The 14,987-nt window shown below is 40.6% G+C and overlaps 1 protein-coding gene across 2 annotated transcripts in view; it reads left to right on the forward strand.

The window, feature by feature from the left end:
* Positions 1–4,012: 4,012 nt before the first annotated feature.
* LOC135104781 (mothers against decapentaplegic homolog 3-like) overlaps positions 4,013–14,987 on the forward strand; it is an 82,697-nt gene continuing 71,722 nt past the window's right edge. For both annotated transcript variants that reach the window (XM_064012366.1, XM_064012367.1), the window contains exon 1: positions 4,013–7,120. In XM_064012366.1, coding sequence (XP_063868436.1) covers positions 6,927–7,120 — 194 coding nt within the window. In that variant the 5' untranslated portion in view covers positions 4,013–6,926. The remainder of the gene's footprint in view (positions 7,121–14,987) is intronic.

Genomic DNA, 14,987 nt, shown 5'->3' on the forward strand with positions numbered 1-14,987 from the left:
TTCTTTGCTCTTCTTTATCCCTCCACCAGTACAGATTTCCCATAAGAACATAAGAAAATAAGGGAAGCAAAAAGAAGCCATCAGGCCCTTTAGTTAGTCTCCTCTCAATCTAGGCTGCTCCACTTCACCTAATCCCAGGCTGATCCATTCTACCTCGGCTGCAGTATATCACTTTCGTCACGGTGCCTTAACTTGTTCACTGCTAAGATCTTCCCCCCCCCCCTTTTTTTTTCTCTCGCTTTTTAATATTGAGAGCACTAAAAAAATGAGTGCTTGGATACAGAAGAGAGAGAGAGAGAGAGAGAGAGAGAGAACATATGGTTAAATTTGTCTTTTCTATGCTATTTAAAAGACTGCAACACATAAGTAATTGTCTAGAATAGGTGATTACAGGAAAAAATATTTGTCTAGTACGGTAATGAAAGAGTTAAGTCAGTAATTTCTTCAGTAAGGTGGAACATCATAGTGCGACCATCACACCAGCACCCACAGAGATCATTCTAAATCTACACAGAAAACTTAACCATAGAGTACCATGAAAACAAATGGGATTTGCCCACAGAAATGTATCTGAAAAAGAAAAGAAAAGTGCTGGTTTTATTAAGATGAGTTATTATGTGCCTCAAACGGTGTGTTTAAGCAAGAGAAGTGACTTTATATATATATATATATATATATATATATATATATATATATATATATATATATATATATATATATATATATATATATATATATATATATATATATATATATATATATAATATACGAGTATATATATATATATATATATATATATATATATATATATATATATATATATATATATATATATATATATATATATATATATAGTAACAAAAAATGAGTCTAGTAAGGTAAAATGTAAGTGAAGTAAGTAAAAAAAAATGAAATAAAAAAAGGTTGTGTGTGATGAAAACTAGGAGAGCAAAGAAAAGTTCTATACTTTTAGAAATAAAAAAATAAACAAATGAATAAGATAAATATAAAGCGATAGAGATCATCCGCAATAAATGAAAAAGTAAATATATAAAATCATATTGCACCGTCTACATGAATATCTAACAATCACACACAAACACACGATCAAACAAACGAAACACAGATAGACCGTCAAAAAAAAAAAAAAAAAAAAAAGACAAAACACACTATGCATCAACATAAAGTGGCCTGGAGACAAAACAGCGAAATGATAGAAGGTAGAAGTTAGCAGAACACGATCCACTGACACTTTCCCAGCCTGGAAAGAGTCATTATCCTGGGGCATTTGCAGTGGCCTTCGCTCACAGCTGACTAATGTTGGCTCTGGTTTCTGGGGGTGGTGGAGGCAACGGGAGACTAATGCAACCTTGTTCTCTCTGATTATACTGAAAAATCACTCTCTACTATCTTTTTTTTTTTTTTTTTATGTAGGAAGGATACTGGCCAAGGGCAACAAAAATCCAATAAAAAAAAATATGCCCTCTGAAATGCCAGTCCCATAAAAGGGTCAAAGCAGTAGTCAAAAATTGATGAATAAGTGTCTTGAAACCTCCCTCTTGAAGGAATTCAAGTCATAGGAAGGTGGAAATACAGAAGCAGGCAGGGAGTTCCAGAGTTTACCAGAGAAAGGGATGAATGATTGAGAATACTGGTTAACTCTTGCGTTAGAGAGGTGGACAGAATAGGGGTGAGAGAAAGAAGAAAGTCTTGTGCAGCGAGGCCGCGGAAGGAGGGGAGGCATGCAGTTAGCAAGATCAGAAGAGCAGTTAGCATGAAAATAACGGTAGAAGACAGCTAGGTATGCAACATTGCGGCGGTGAGAGAGAGGCTGAAGACAGTCAGTTAGAGGAGAGGAGTTGATGAGACGAAAAAGCTTTTGATTCCACCCTGTCTAGAAGAGCAGTATGAGTGGAACCCCCCAGACATGTGAAGCATACTCCATACATGGACGGATAAGGCCCTTGTACAGAGTTAGCATCTGGGGGGGGGGTGAGAAAAACTAGCGGAGACGTCTCAAAACACCTAACTTCATAGAAGCTGTTTTAGCTAGAGATGAGATGTGAAGTTTCCAGTTCAGATTATAAGTAAAGGACAGACCGAGGATGTTCAGTGTAGGAGAGGGGGACAGTTGAGTGTCATTGAAGAAGAGGGGATAGTTGTCTGGAAGGTTGTGTCGAGTTGATAGATGGAAGAATTGAGTTTTTGAGGCATTGAACAATACCAAGTTTGCTCTGCCCCAATCAGAAGTTTTAGAAAGATCAGAAGTCAAGCGTTCTGTGGCTTCCCTGCGTGATATGTTTACCTCCTGAAGGGTTGGACGTCTATGAAAAGACGTGGAAAAGTGCAGGGTGGTATCATCAGCGTAGGAGTGGATAGGACAAGAAGTTTGGTTTAGATCATTAATGAATAATAAGAAGAGAGTGGGTGACAGGACAGAACCCTGAGGAACACCACTGTTAATAGATTTAGGAGAAGAACAGTGACCGTCTACCACAGCAGCAATAGAACGGTCAGAAAGGAAACTTGAGATGAAGTTACAGAGAGAAGGATAGAAACCGTAGGAGGGTAGTTTGGAAATCAAAGCTTTGTGCCAGACTCAATCAAAAGCTTTTGACATGTCCAAGGCAACAGCAAAAGTTTCACCAAAATCTCTAAAAGAGGATGACCAAGACTCAGTAAGGAAAGCCAGAAGATCACCAGTAGAGCGGCCTTGACGGAACCCATACTGGCAATCAGATAGAAGATTGTGAAGTGATAGATGTTTAAGAATCTTCCTGTTGAGGATAGGTTCAAAAACTTTAGATAGGCAGGAAATTAAAGCAATAGGACGGTAGTTTGAGGGATTAGAACGGTCACCCTTTTTAGGAACAGGTTGAATGTAGGCAAACTTCCAGCAAGGAGGAAAGGTAGATGTTGACAGACAGAGCTGAAAGAGTTTGACTAGGCAAGGTGCAAGCACGGATGCACAGTTTCGGAGAACAATAGGAGGGACCCCATCAGGTCCATAAACCTGCCGAGTGTTTAGGCCAGCGAGGGCATGGAAAACATCATTGCGAAGAATTTTAATACGTGGCATGAAGTAGTCAGAGGGTGGAGGAGAGGGAGGAACAAGCCCAGAATCGTCCAAGGTAGAATTTTTAGCAAAGGTTTGAGCGAAGAGTTCAGCTTTAGAAATAGATGTGATAGCAGTGGTGCCATCTGGTTGAAATAGAGGAGGGAAAGAAGAAGAAGCAAAGTTATTGGAGATATTTTTGGCTAGATGCCAGAAATCACGAGGGGAGTGAGATCTTGAAAGGTTTTGACATTTTCTGTTAATGAAGGAGTTTTTGGCTAGTTGGAGAACAGACTTGGCATGGTTCCGGGCAGAAATATAAAGTGCATGAGATTCTGGTGATGGAAGGCCACCTCTCTATCATGTATAGCACGAGAACAAGCTGTGTTAAACCAAGGTTTAGAAGGTTTAGGACGAGAAAAAGAGTGAGGAATGTACGCCTCCATGCCAGACACTATCACCTCTGTTATGCGCTCAGCACACAAAGACGGATCTCTGACACGGAAGCAGTAGTCATTCCAAGGAAAATCAGCAAAATACCTCCTCAGGTCTCCCCAACTAACAGAGGCAAAACGCCAGAGGCACCTTCGCTTAGGGGGATCCTGAGGAGGGATTGGAGCGATAGGACAAGATAAAGATATGAGAATGTGATTGGAGGAGCCCAACGGAGAAAAAAGGGTGACAGCATAAGCAGAAGGATTAGAAGTCAGGAAAAGGTCAAGAATGTTGGGCGTATCTCCAAGACGGTCAGGAATACGAGTAGGGTGTTGCACCAATTGCTCTAGGTCATGGAGGATAGCAAAGTTGTAGGCTAGTTCACCAGGATGGTCAGTGAAGGGAGAGGAAAGCCAAAGTTGGTGGTGAACATTGAAGTCTCCAAGAATGGAGATCTCTGCAAAAGGGAAGAGGGTCAGAATGTGCTCCCCTTTGGAAGTTAAGTAGTCAAAGAATTTCTTATAGTCAGAGGAGTTAGGTGAGAGGTATACAGCACAGATAAATTTAGTATGAGAGTGACTCTGTATTCGTAGCCAGATGGTGGAAAACTCGGAAGATTCAAGAACGTGGGCAGGAGAGCAGGTTAAGTCATTGCGCACATAAACGCAGCATCCAGCTTTGGATCGAAAATGAGGATAGAGAAAGTAGGAGGGAACAGAAAAGGGGCTACTGTCAGTTGCCTCAGACACCTGAGTTTCAGTGAGGAAAAGAAGATGAAGTTTAGAAGAGAAGAGGTGGTGTTCTACAGATTGAAAATTAAATCTTAGACCGCGAATGTTGCAGAAGTTAATGAAGAAAAAGTTGAGGGGGGGTGTCAAGACACTTAGGGTCGTCGACAGAAAGGCAGTCCGACCTGGGGACATTTATGGTCCCCTCCCCAGATGGGACTCCGAGGATGGTGTAGGAGTCGCCATGATGATTTTAAAATTTTTTGAGTGAAGGGTGTGTGTGTTATTAGGTGCTTGTAGTTTTGTGTGGAGGAAGAGAGTTGTCTTTAGAGGGCAGGCTGTGACTGTCCCCTTGTGTTGTGAGACACAAAGGGAAACGTTCAGTGAGGTCACAGCTGGGTTTAATGATAAGTTCACAGCACCCCCTGAACAGTGCTTTAGACCTCACTGGGAGTAATTATCGTTTCGGCAGGTGTCTACTGCCTCCTCTAATTGCGGGGTTGTGTGATTACATTATATCTATTATACATCATGCCCGTATTCTCTCAAACGTGTTGGCGGCTTGTCTTGTCTACTAACATGGTGTGGTAGTCATTGGCGTTTTCAAGGTTATTGTTGATTTGTTATTCTAACAGTAGTTTGATAAGGATTTACGTCATCAATGAGGGAAAAAAAAAAAAATCTGTCAGAACCCGACTAGCCATCACTGTGGTCTTTGAAAATAGTCCTAATAAATGTTTGAAAATATACAGATCATGGTATGTTTTGTAAATTTGATGTATGCTCTTCAACTTTGCCTATTCAATTAAGCGTCCTTGGCTTAAATAGATACATTAAAAGTGGCCGTAGAGTGTTTATTCAACTGGCGATCTTAATATTATGCATTCCCCTTCGTTACGTAAGGTTGGCTATCTGTCTGTCCGTGTGTCTGTCAGTCTGTCTGTGTGAGTGTGTGTGGTGACATACTAAGGGGGGGGACATAATATTGATTCGGTAGTATCGGATGGCCTCTCCATATTTCCGCAAATTACTGTAACTTGTGATGATTGACAACACCATGGTGTTACGAAAAGAGATAGCCATGTCACTCTTCTCTCCCCGGAGACTCTCACGGAGATATTTTGTTCATTGCTTAACGAGAGAAAAAAAGTTAAAATACAATGTTTTGGTATGAAGTCAGCGCCAGATTGTAGCCCCGCGGAAGAATACACGCGCCAAAATATACTGTTTAAATTATCTCGCATGGGAATGGTTGTAGTACGATGAATGGAGGAGAAAACCAAATCGACGCAATGAGTGAGCGTACAGAAATATAAGGAAGGGATGGGAGATTACCCCAGGGTGTATAACCCGAGGGCAGGCCACCCACGGCAGGACAGCAGACGACACCAAGTCACGTGGGGCTCCATGGGTCTGTTGTCACTAACCTCTCCTCATTCTGACAAGACGTAATTCAATCACACATAAATAATCACGTGGGAAACGCCAAAGGGCGACCTACATATGACATAACTTTTTAAAAGGCCACCCCATAACAAAGGCTCGACCTGATTTAAACGAGCGACAGATGAACAGACTTGTATCGCGCCTGCCTAGAGCGGAAGATAATATATGAAACAGTCATCGATAGGGTAATATAGTCAAAAGGGCAGCGATGAGACATGTGGGTGTCGCCGGCACTAGGCTGGAGTGGACGCGGAAGAGCACTGTCTGGGGAAGGAGTACCGCGGCCGTCATGTCGGAGCTACGTTGAAGCAGAAGATTATTCAGGAAAATCGTAAATTTCCTTGATTATCTGCCCACAGTGGCGGGTCCTGAGGCTCCCGCGGGCAGAGGAGAGACTCAGGCAGGCGGGAGGCAAAGGAGAAAGGTTTCACGTGAGAAATAACGAAACTATAAGGGAGAAGGTGAGGCCAGACAGCCGGACGAAGGGAGAGAAAAATTTGGAGAACGGAGAAAAAGAGGGAGAGAACGAGAAGAGGGAGAAGAAACAGTGAAGTTAAGTGAACAAAGACACGAAAGGGAAAATAAACAGGACAGTGAGTGAGAGGAAAAGCACTTGAATGAGGTGCATTGAAGGAGGAGGAGGGACGGGGAAGAAAAATAAATATTGATAACCTTCAAGAATAACATCGAGTGTGAACGAAGCTGAATGGAAGGAGGAGGCACGGAGAGAGGAAGAAAGGGAGAGAGAAGACGAAGTGCTGAAGGATAAACAAGACGATACAGAAAACCCACATACGATAAGAAAATAATGTGGAGGGAGAGGGAGGAGAAGAAAAACACTGACTGAGGAGGAAGGAAGGAAGGAGAGACTGACAGTGAGACAGAAAGAAGTGCGAAGAAATAGACACACACACAAACAGACACAGACCGACTCCCTCGTAGACAAACAAAAAACGTGAATGAATAAAAACAACACGTAGGGGAAAAAAGAAGGAAGGAAAGAACGAAAAACGGAGACAGACGCAAAAAAAAAAATAATAATAATAAAGGACCACATTTAAAAAGCTGATTGAAAAACCAGAGTACAGTAATCAGAAAAAAAAACAAAAAAAGAAAGAAAAATAAGAAACTAGACGTCGCGACTTGAGCTAAAACGGGAGAAAGGGACTAAGAAGAGAGAAAGAGAGAGACAGACAGACAGAGGTAGAGGAAGAGAGAAAGAAAGAGAGAGAGAGGGAGGGTGCATAGGCCCTCAAGCCAAGATGTCCATGCTTCCCTTCACGCCGCCTGTAGTAAAGCGGCTCCTGAGCTTCAAGAAGGGCGAGGGCGAGGACAAGTGGAGCGAGAAGGCCGTGAAGAGCCTGGTGAAGAAGCTGAAGAAGAGTGGTGGCTTGGAGGAGCTGGAAGGCGCGGTGGCAGGACAAGATACCTCCTCCCGCTGTATCACCATTCCTAGGTATCTGTGTGACTAGTGCTAGTGGTGGTGGTATTACTGTTGCTGTTACTGGTGATTCTTACGTTTGTGTCTGCTGCTGCTGCTTGTACTGCTGCTGTTACTACTAATTATTCTTGTTCTATTATTACTGCTACTACTACTACTACTACTACTACTACTACTACTACTACTACTACTATTTATCTATCTATACTCTTGCTGTGTGTTCATCATTATCATTGTTGTCATCATCATCATCATCATCATCATCATCATCATCATCTTCTTCTTCTTCTTCTTCTTCTTCTTCTTCTTCTTCTTCTTCTTCTTCTTCTTCTTCTTCTTCTTCTTCTTCTTCTTCTACTACTACTACTACTACTACTACTACTACTACTACTACTACTACTACTACTACTAATATTATACAGTTATTGTGTGCTCATCAACGTCTTCATGTACTACTACTACTACTACTACTACTACTACTACTACTACTACTACTACTACTACTACTACTACTACTACTCCTCCTCTATAATCACCACTTCCTATTTCTACTGTTATTACCCAGACAATAGTAGAGAGTTTGTAGTTAATGACAGTAGTAATTAGCTATTCTGGCTTCCATCAATTATTATTATTATTATTATTATTATTAGTAGTAGTAGTAGTAGTAGTAGTAGTAGTAGTAGTAGTATGACGTCACAGTTTGCCTCTTGCTTCCTTTTCATGTCACCTCGCTAATACAACTCTTACTTCAATCATCTCTCTCTCTCTCTCTCTCTCTCTCTCTCTCTCTCTCTCTCTCTCTCTCTCTCTCTCTCTCTCTCTCTCTCTCTCTCTCTCTCTCTCTCTCTCTCTCTCTCTCTCTCTCTCTCTCTCTCTGGCTTGGTTAGATTTAATGAAGTAATTGGGCTTGTATCTCCTAAATTATTATTCTTGCTGTGAAATAATTGGTGCATTGAAATACCTGAGTCTGCATCTCCTATATGGCTATCCTTATGCAGTGAAATAATGGGTGCACTGAAATGACTGAGCCTGGCCTGTATCTGCTTAATGTATTACTCTTATAGTGAAGTAGTGGGGACTGAAATTATTGAATATCCCTTAGTCATTAAAATAGTGGAAGCACTGAAATTACTGAACCTGTATCATAAATTATTATCCATACAGTAAAATAATGGGGCAATGAAATTACTGAGCCTTTTGACAGAGAAATATTGGTCTTATGTAAGCAGTTATTACTCTTACAGCGAAATGATGGAGGAGTGGAATTACTGAGCCTTGTATCTCTTAATTATTACCTTTACAGTCAATATAATCAGGCTGTGAAATCACTGAGTCCTCTGCCATAAGTACCTGTACCTATAGACAGTGACTGGTGGTGGTGTGAAGGAAGTGCAGTGCAGGGGAGAGAATAGTTGTATTTACATCATTCAGTTCCTGAGGTGTAGCAGTTGGGTTGGGTCTTTTAAAGAGATGGTACCTATGCATGGTAGCTTTTGAAACCTCATTAGGTGTTTTGCCTGAAAAATGTACATTATTTGTTACCTGTATACTAAATTGGTTACCAGTATTTTTTTTTTTTTTTGGGGGGGGGAAGATTTTGTGAATGGGCTTTATTTATTCATATATTTATTTATTTGTTTATTGTACTAATGTTGTGTGCTTGGTTAGACTGTAATATGTTGAAAGTTATAATAGTTGTAATAATGCTTAAAATACTGAATCACTGGTTAGATAATATTGTTAGTCACACATAATTATGCATTATCAGGGAAAAAAGTATTGAATTTTAACCAGAAAAAAAAAGGGGGGGGTAGCTACTTGTGTGGAATATTTGGATTAACTGAACACATGATGAAGTATTAAAGTAAAAAAAAAAAGTGAACAAGGCCACAGTCAAGTGAGGCATAACTAAAGTAACCTGTGAATGAGTGATCAGTTAAGTGGAACCTCTGTAAAGTAATGTGAAGTGAGCTGTCAGTAAAGTAAGGAAGATAACAGTAAAGTAAATGAATGAGGCCTAAGTAAAGTGAGGTGTGAGTAAAGAAGAGTAAGGCCTCAGTAAAGTAATTAAATAAAACCTTAGTAAAGTAGTCAAGTTTCAGTAAGTAAAGTGAGGCCTCAGTTAAGAAAAGTAACACAGTAAAGTAAATAAGTAAATGAAGCCTCAGTAAAGTATAAAAAAATGAAGCTTAAGTAAAGTAAATAGTAAGATCTCAGTAAAATAAGGGCATAAGTAACCCCTCAGTAAAATAAGTAAGACAGTAAATATTTATGTTCCTAAATACTTAAGTAACTTGTTTGTTGTTGACCATTTCTTATAATTATGAGAATACAGGTGCGGCTATATGTGTAAGTAGGAGAGCAGGTGTGTATGTATGGATAACAGGACAGGTGCGGCTTTAGAACAACACAGGTATGGTTATGTAGCTGTACAAGAAGAGGTGCAGCTGTAGTGGAAGTACAAATGGTGTAGCTGCAGTTTCAGTATAAGGAGAGAGAGACTTGCAGGTACAGTTGGGCTTACAGAAAGAGGTGTAGCTATTATTAGAAGTGTAGCTGCAGTATTAGTATGAGGGGAGAGTCTTCAGGCATAGACAGGTATGTAATAAGAGGTGTAGCAGTTATTAAAAGTGTAAGGTGTACAATTTTGATATGAGGAGATATAAGCAAAATTTTAGTATGAAAAGAACTAGACTTAAAGTTTTATGATGAGAAGAGACAGACAAGTACAATGAAGTATTAGATATATAATAAGAGGTGTAGTTATGTAGGTATTAGAAATTTAGATGCAGTTTAAGTATGAGGAGAGACAGACACAGTTTTAGTATGAGAAGAAACAGACACACAGTTTTAGTATGAGGAGAGACAGACACACAGTTTATTAGTGCAGGCTGGTGAGGTGAGCTTGACAGATGAACACTGCTCCAACCCCACCAGCAGACTACCACTCAGATGGGGTCCTTGCCAGCCGGTCTGCAATTACGTGTCAGGGCAGGCTATTAAGCAAGCTGTGACCCGCATCCAGATAGGCACAGCCCGGGGGAGGTTGGTGGTAATATGAATAAACCATGGTGTTCTTTATTTGTGATTTTTTTTATTAACCAACGAGTATTGTATATCCATGACGCACTTAACTAGTTGGCTCCCTGGCGTACCAATAGAGTGCAGGGCAGGTAATGGTTGGCAGGGGTCTTTGTGGTGATGGACACTGGTGGTTTTGGACCCTTCAAGCTCTGGATGGAGAGATGAGTCTTGCTATTTGACACTGTCCCTTAATTATTGATCTGTTAGGTGATGAACAGTTCTTGTTTTGGACTCCCCAGGCTCTGATTGGAGCGGCAGGTCTTGCTGTGCTGTGTGGTGATGGATGCTTTTTGCTTTGGACCTCACTGGCTCTGAATGTAGTGACAGGTCTTGCCAATATTCTTTCTGAGCTGCGCGGTGATGGATGGCACTTGTTTTGGACTCTCCAGGTTCTGAATGTATTGAAAGGTCTTGCTGGACTTATATTTGAAACTGTTCCTTAATTATTGAGCTGTGTGGTGATGGACAGTTCTTGCATTGGACTCCCCAGGCTCTGATTGGAGTGATAGGTCTTGCTGTGCTGTGTGGTGATGGACAGTCCTTGTTTTGAGTCCTACAAGGTGTGAATGAAGTGACAGGTTGCGTTGTGCTGTTGCTTGACACACTATTCTCTGATTATCAGCCTGTGTGGTGATGGACAGTGCTTGCTTTGGACCCACAAGCCATAAATGTAATGAGGGGTCTTGTTAGGGTGATATTAGAAACTGTTCTTCGATTATACCATGGAAGTAAGATTCCAAACAAGTAATTTTTTTTATTTAACTTGTATAAACATGATTTTTTATTATTATTACTTATCAATATTTATTCAGTAATTCCTCAGAAGTGCAATTCCAAAGCAGTATTTATTTTTTTCTTTGCCATCAGAAAGAGTAATTATTGTTTGGTAATTCCACACAAGTTGGATTCCAAACCAGTATTTATTATTTTCTTTACCAGCAGAAAAGATTATTATACATATATCCTCACTTCCACACAAATTTTTCAAATACTGCCATAATGTTGGTAGGGGTTGTAGTCTTTACGAATCACTACATAAGGTTGGATTAGTAGCAGCAGATTTAGGCCACAATAGAAATCCTCTGAAGATGTTAGCAGGGAATCTTGTCCCAGTTACTCTACATTACTACCTGTTTGTTCCAGTGTATTGAAACAGTCATTTATGGTATGGGGTATCTGAACACTGCACTGTCACTAATAGAAAGAAAATTATGACTCTGCTTCCTCCTCTAATGTGTCCGTCCTGATCATCTATAGGCCACCTCACTCTCCTTAGCAATGCATCTTATTTCTCTCTCTCTCTCTCTCTCTCTCTCTCTCTCTCTCTCTCTCTCTCTCTCTCTCTCTCTCTCTCTCTCTCTCTCTCTCTCTCTCTCTCTCTCTCTCTCTCTCTCTCTCTCTCTCTCTCTCTCTCTCTCTCTCTCTCTCAGCAAGATATTCACAAACAGACATGTTAAAGTTTGTAGTAGGTCCCCGATATTCCATACTTTGCAGTGAAGATTAAAAAGCAACATAATTAGAATAGACAGCAGGGCAATATGAAGAGCACATTGGCAACACACAAGACCAGTGCAGGGAAGACTATAAACTGCTGGGAATTCTTTCTCTTTTTGTTTACCTTTTTTCTAACATTCCTTGACAAATGATATCCCTGTCATACACCGCCCATTGTAGGTATCATGTAGGTTATCTTGGTGCTCCCTTAGCTGGGCAGTAGCAAGGGGGACACACTTCTCAATACTGTTATGTAGTTTGGGCACATTTAACTTGGAGGTACTGTGTGGCTGGCTGTGCTATTCCTAAGTTCCTGTGGGTGTACTAGGGTTGTCCATGACTGTACCCTTCCACTGGGGGATGATGACTAGGAGTGTGAGTGATGTGTGTGTATGTGGTGGCTTGTCTATGTCATCCTGTGTGGGGATCACTGCCCTGGTATATGAAGATAGATGTATGTAACTTCCTTTGGGGCTTGTCTGCTGTGATGGATGCCTGTCAAGTTTATAAGCTTTAGAAGTAATAAAAGCCTTACTGGTTATTGATTAAATGAAGCAATAGGACTGGACAGGTTTCCAAATTTAGTGTGAAGAATATATAATTATCTACCTGTCTGTGTTGGATTAAGGAAAAGTTATAACTACTGGACACATCTGAATAGGAACTGTAATTTTGAGTATAAGGATCATTGTTGTGGGGTGAACTGAATAGATAGGAAAGTAAGATCTATTTGCAGATATGGATCATGTCTGTGAGATTAACTGAAAAGGTAGTAAAATGGGATCTACTTGAGTATAGGACTGTTGAGATGAACTAAATAGATAATACAGTAATATCTTTAACACAGGGACCATAGTAGTGACATTAACAGATAAGATAATGCAACAAGATTTACTGACTTAAGAGTGACCAGGAAAGGCTCTATTCTATAAAGCCAAAACTTAGCAATAGTAGATATCACTTACACTAATTGCCTGTGCTACATGTAGTGCTGATAACTTGGCACTGCAGCTCATGATAAGGAAGCCCCTGCCTCCTCACTTCACTCTGCTGCTTGCCACTGCCCATGACAAAGCAGTGCACCCTCCCTCATCTTTTTCTCTTGGTTCATGTTCCCTTGCATGTCTTATTATTGTGTCCTGGTCATGTAGGACAGAAGGGATGTGTTGATGTGTTATTGGAGGCTTGGTTAGTTGCTCTCTCTCTCTCTCTCTCTCTCTCTCTCTCTCTCTCTCTCTCTCTCTCTCTCTCTCTCTCTCTCTCTCTCTCTCTCTCTCTCTCTCTCTCTCTCTCTCTCTCTCTCTCTCTCTCTCTCTCTCTCTCTCTCTCTCTCTCATATTTTCCAGTTTTTTTCTTTGGGTATTAGAGAAAGACATGGTTTGTGCATCAAGAATTGAATAACTTTCTTAATGTTAATATGAGGTTCCACTAAAGAGACACAAATGATCTCACTGGAATGTCCTTTTGTTGCTAAGTGGCACTGCAAATTTTGCACCACTTCCTCCACATATATCACACCTAGGCACTGTGTGTGTGTGTGTGTGTGTGTGTGTGTGTGTGTGTGTGTGTGTGTGTGTGTGTGTGTGTGTGTGTGTGTTCCCTTCCTCATGGCCAGACCAGTGCATCATAAGAAATAATCCCTAACCAGGCTTTGAATTCTCAGGTATCCTAAATATTCTATGCAGTTCAACCTAAAAAAGAATTGTACAGTGATAGTGACAACATTCCTTCCCACATGATGAGTGCATACACACAAAGAAGCTGGTGGTGATGATAGCTGAAGCCACAGCACTCCATGGTGGGTGAAGCTGCATGCTTTATTCTCACAGGTCCTTTTAGAGCAGTCAGGCAGTCAATTTAATGCTTAGAGACACAGCACATTGAATTCAAGCTAGAAATAAACATGCAGGGAGCACATTGAATTCAAGCTAGAAATAAACATGCAGGGAGTGATGATAGAGGCATTGCATAGTGAATGAAAGTAGAAGGTTTTGTTAGGTAATGATTGCGAGGAGTTGGTTGGTTAAGAGATCTCTGACTGGAAATAGGAGGATGTGCTGCTGTGAAATGGATGTTGCTAAGAATGGCTGAACTTGATATAGAATCAGTGAAATGGAAGTTGCTAAGAATGGGTGAGTTTGGTGTAAAGTTGGTGAAATGAATGTTGCTAAGTATGGCGAGTTCAGTGTAGAGTCAATGAAATGGATGTTGCTAAGAATGGCTGAGCTCGGCATAGAATCAGTGAAATGGATTTGCTAAGTATGGCTGAGCTCAGTGTAAAGTTTGTGAAATAGATGTTGCTAAGTATAGCTGAACTCGGTATAGAATCAGTGAAACGTTCCTTTAAATTTTGTTTTGAATGGTTGGCTTGGGTGTGGTGAAGGTGGAAGATGCTGCTGCTTAGTGAGCCATTGTAAATCCTCTTCATACCCTCTCACTGCTAGATCCATTAGATGTTAAAAAAGTGAAGGTGTGTTACATTGTCATCTTGGTGTGGGAAAACAGTAAGAGTACTCAAATTTGTTAATGTCAGTTTGTGTTCTTCTTGAGAGACGACATCACGTTACCATTGTAGTTTAAATTCAGTCAATCTGTCAGTCAATCAGTCTTTGGTGCATTGCTCATTACTTGCTTGTTTCCTGCTGTATTGTGTTATTTTTGAGGCGTTCATTAATTATTCCTGCTATGGCCATCATCCTCTGTTGCCTCATTGTCATCATCTTAATGTTACATGGATAATATAGATCTTGTAGTACTGGATTCTGGATTAGTTGTGGTGATGGTGGTGTGTTGAGCTGCAAGGGTCACTAGGAAAGGGTATAGTACACATATAGACCATTTCTTTTCTTTATTTTCTAATATGTATGACCATGGAACTGTAATATGTAGGGTCTGTTGCTGTGCATCTCTGGATGGCAACAGGACATGTGGCATACGATAAGGTGCCCTCATGAAAAGAACTGTATGGGGTCAAGTGGTATTGAGATTTAGATATTATTGTCTGGGAATGTGAAGAGTTGAAGATTAGCAAAGAAAAATTCTACTTCACAAAGCTGTACGCATTTGTCCCTCTCTGTATTTCTGTAGCTATATCATTAATGGCTTCACATACAGGAGCCTTTAGCAATTGAACAAAAATTAATTTGATACCCAGACCAGTGTACTACAAAGAGGTTAAAACATTCTCAGGTCTTCTCAGTGCTTGTCAACTTCTTGCTGATGTGACATTGATAGCGGCACATGAGGTTTGTGTCTGTGGCAGGTGATGAGGTGATGGCTCAAGGTCAGGGTTATTGTATGG

The sequence above is a fragment of the Scylla paramamosain genome, chromosome 11 (genome assembly GCF_035594125.1).
Source record: "Scylla paramamosain isolate STU-SP2022 chromosome 11, ASM3559412v1, whole genome shotgun sequence".
Taxonomy (NCBI): domain Eukaryota; kingdom Metazoa; phylum Arthropoda; class Malacostraca; order Decapoda; family Portunidae; genus Scylla; species Scylla paramamosain.